Here is a 2,575-nt window from a genome sequence, read left to right on the forward strand (position 1 = left end):
GCTGGGTGGGAGGCTCATGGTCAGAAGCAGGACGGGGTGCTACAAGAGATGGGTCTGCAGAGCAGGGTGGGGTGGGAGGGCTGGCAGCCCCCGGAGGACTGGCAGGAGGGGGCCATGAACACAAGGGGCTTGTAGCTCACGGGCAGGCAAACAGAGGACTGGCAGGAGGGGACCACATACACGGCGGGCTTGCAGCTCACGGGCATGTAGCAGGACGCCTGGCAGGAGCTGGGGGTGCAGCAGGATGCCTGGCAGCCCGTGGAGCAGCTGGTGAAGCTCATGGTGGCGTGGGGCTGGAGTGGAGTCAGGGAGGAGGGCGGTGATGTCTGGAGGCTCCTTCCCTGGGCGGCCTTTATACCCGGGCTGCGGGTGTCCAGACAGCATGGGACACGCTGCCGTCTTCCTTGTTTGTGCTTCTTCTGGGCTGGAACTTGGCTTTCTGTTGCAGATGTTTTATTTGTTTGGCCCTTACCTTCATGACTAATTGCCCCCTCTTCAAGCACGTGTTACACTTGGAAACCCGCCCAAGTGTCTCACTGGCACCAGCCGGATTCTGCCTCCTTACGATTTCGCCAGAGCTACTTCTTTGTAGATCTGAAAACATGGGTGTCCTGGTCTCCCTCTGCGTGGGACGATGGTCCCTGGACAGCCTCCCTCGCATCAGGAAGGCTCCGGGGCAGGTGCCGGGAGAACAGGTGTGTCTGGCTCATGTCTGAGTGTCCCAGGAGCTTCCGGCCGCAGGTCAAGCATGGCCGACACTCGGGACCACCCTCCCGCAGCATGAGTGTGGACGGAAGGGCGTGGGTCACGGAGAACTCCTGGCGGGCAGCGACCTCAGATCCTTGTCTCGAGAAAGCCTCCTCATTAGAGAAGCACAGTGGACAAAGGCATGGACCTCCTGCGTGCAGCCCCACCAGAAGCAGGGGTGTCCCCAGGAAGTGGGAGAGGACACCAGCCGCACTCATGCAGCCCACAGATGTCAACAGTCACATGGGACTCAGAGGAGGACTGGCTGAGTCTGGTGGCGGGTCTTCCGCTCCTTCTGGGGCTCTCGCCTGACCTCAACCACCAGAAAGCCAGCAGGGAGGACCACTGTCTGCCCCTACCCCCGGGGCTCTGGCTGGTAGACTTCGGAGTCCACACTGCTCTTACAAAGAACGCGCCATCTCTTGCATTCCCCTCCACCCCACCCTTGATGGGGAGAACAGCTCTAGAATTTAATGCAGAAGATGGTATTTCTGAAAACACTCTTGCAAGATGCTGCTGAATTATAAGACTCAGGACTGGTTTACAAGAATTTTCCAGAGCAGGGCCCCAAAGATGGACACAGCTCAGCGAGGTCCAGGCACCCATACCGAGGCATACACATCCAGACCCAGACACTCACAGGCCAAGCCTCTTTGTTAGGGAGACACTGTTCCCCATTCCGGGGTCTCCTGCATGAGGAGAGTCGTCCATCTGTGCTCCCTCACCCCCTCCTCCATGCCACTCCTCACTCCTTGCACACAGAGACCCTGGAGCCCGCCTACCTGCAGACAGCACCTGCTGGGGTCCACCTGGACAGGGCAAGCTCAGCATAAAGACTCTGACCTCTTTTTGGGGTGGGGGGTGTCCTCCACGATTTTCCAGGACAGCTTGTCACTGACAGGAGAGTCTGTCTGCTTCTGTTCTGGAAGGCACACAGCTAGCCACACACCTAGACACCTGCAGCTGGTGGAACAGATCCGCCCCAACAAAGTGTAAGACCAGGCTGCACACGTCTGAGATGGTCAGTTAATAACTGACCGTCTACCAGAACAAAAATCAATAGCCAGTAAAAGAGAATGCAGACGTCCTATATCTAGTGTCATAATTAAGTTCAATATACAATAAAAAATCACTAGACATAAAAGATATAGAAAACGTAATCCACAGTTAAAGAAACAAGTCCATCAGTAGTCATGAAACTTGAGATGGTCTGGACGTTGGCTGGCAAACAACGGCGGGAGAGCGGCTCTTACAAATACGTTTCAAGAATCCAAGGAAGATATGTTCAAAGAGTAAAGGAAAGTATTATTTTCATGACTGAATGGAGAGGGAATGTTGGGCAGATAAATGGAAACTGGTAAAAAAAAAAAAAAAAGGAATTCTAGAACTGAAAACACAACGGTGGAAATGAAATGTCCACTGGGAAGTGAAAAATAGAAGAATAAAGAGTACGAGAAAGTGAATACACATCGAGAGAAATTATCTAACCTGAAAGAAAAGGAAGAGTTAAGAAAAATAAAAAGAGGGGTGCCTGGGTGGCTCAGTCCGTTGGGCGTCCAACCCTTGATTTCAGCTCAGGTCATGGTCTCAGGGTCATGAGATCGAGCCCCATCTCGGGCTCTGTGCTCAGCGGGGAGTCTGCCTGGGATTCTCTCTCTCTCTGCTCAGCCCCCTGCTCTCTCTCTCTCTCTAATAAATAAATCTTTAAAAAAAAGAAAAAGAAAAAGAGCCTGTGAGCCAGTGTCAGACAGTCTAACACACAGGTTAAGTTCAATCTCCAGAGGAGAGAATGAAATCAAAGCATAAAAATGTGTTGAAGACACAATGG

General features: G+C 53.0%; 1 protein-coding gene across 1 annotated transcript; it reads right to left on the minus strand.

The window, feature by feature from the left end:
- Positions 1 to 20: 20 nt before the first annotated feature.
- Positions 21 to 1,831, minus strand: LOC102739723 (uncharacterized). The gene has a single exon (XM_081810168.1). It carries the CDS (start codon positions 279 to 281, stop codon positions 21 to 23), a length of 261 nt encoding a protein of 86 aa, XP_081666294.1. The 5' UTR covers positions 282 to 1,831.
- Positions 1,832 to 2,575: the final 744 nt, after the last annotated feature.

This window comes from Leptonychotes weddellii, unplaced genomic scaffold (assembly GCF_054177405.1).
Source record: "Leptonychotes weddellii isolate Sample4059 unplaced genomic scaffold, ASM5417740v2 HiC_scaffold_19312, whole genome shotgun sequence".
NCBI lineage: Eukaryota > Metazoa > Chordata > Mammalia > Carnivora > Phocidae > Leptonychotes > Leptonychotes weddellii.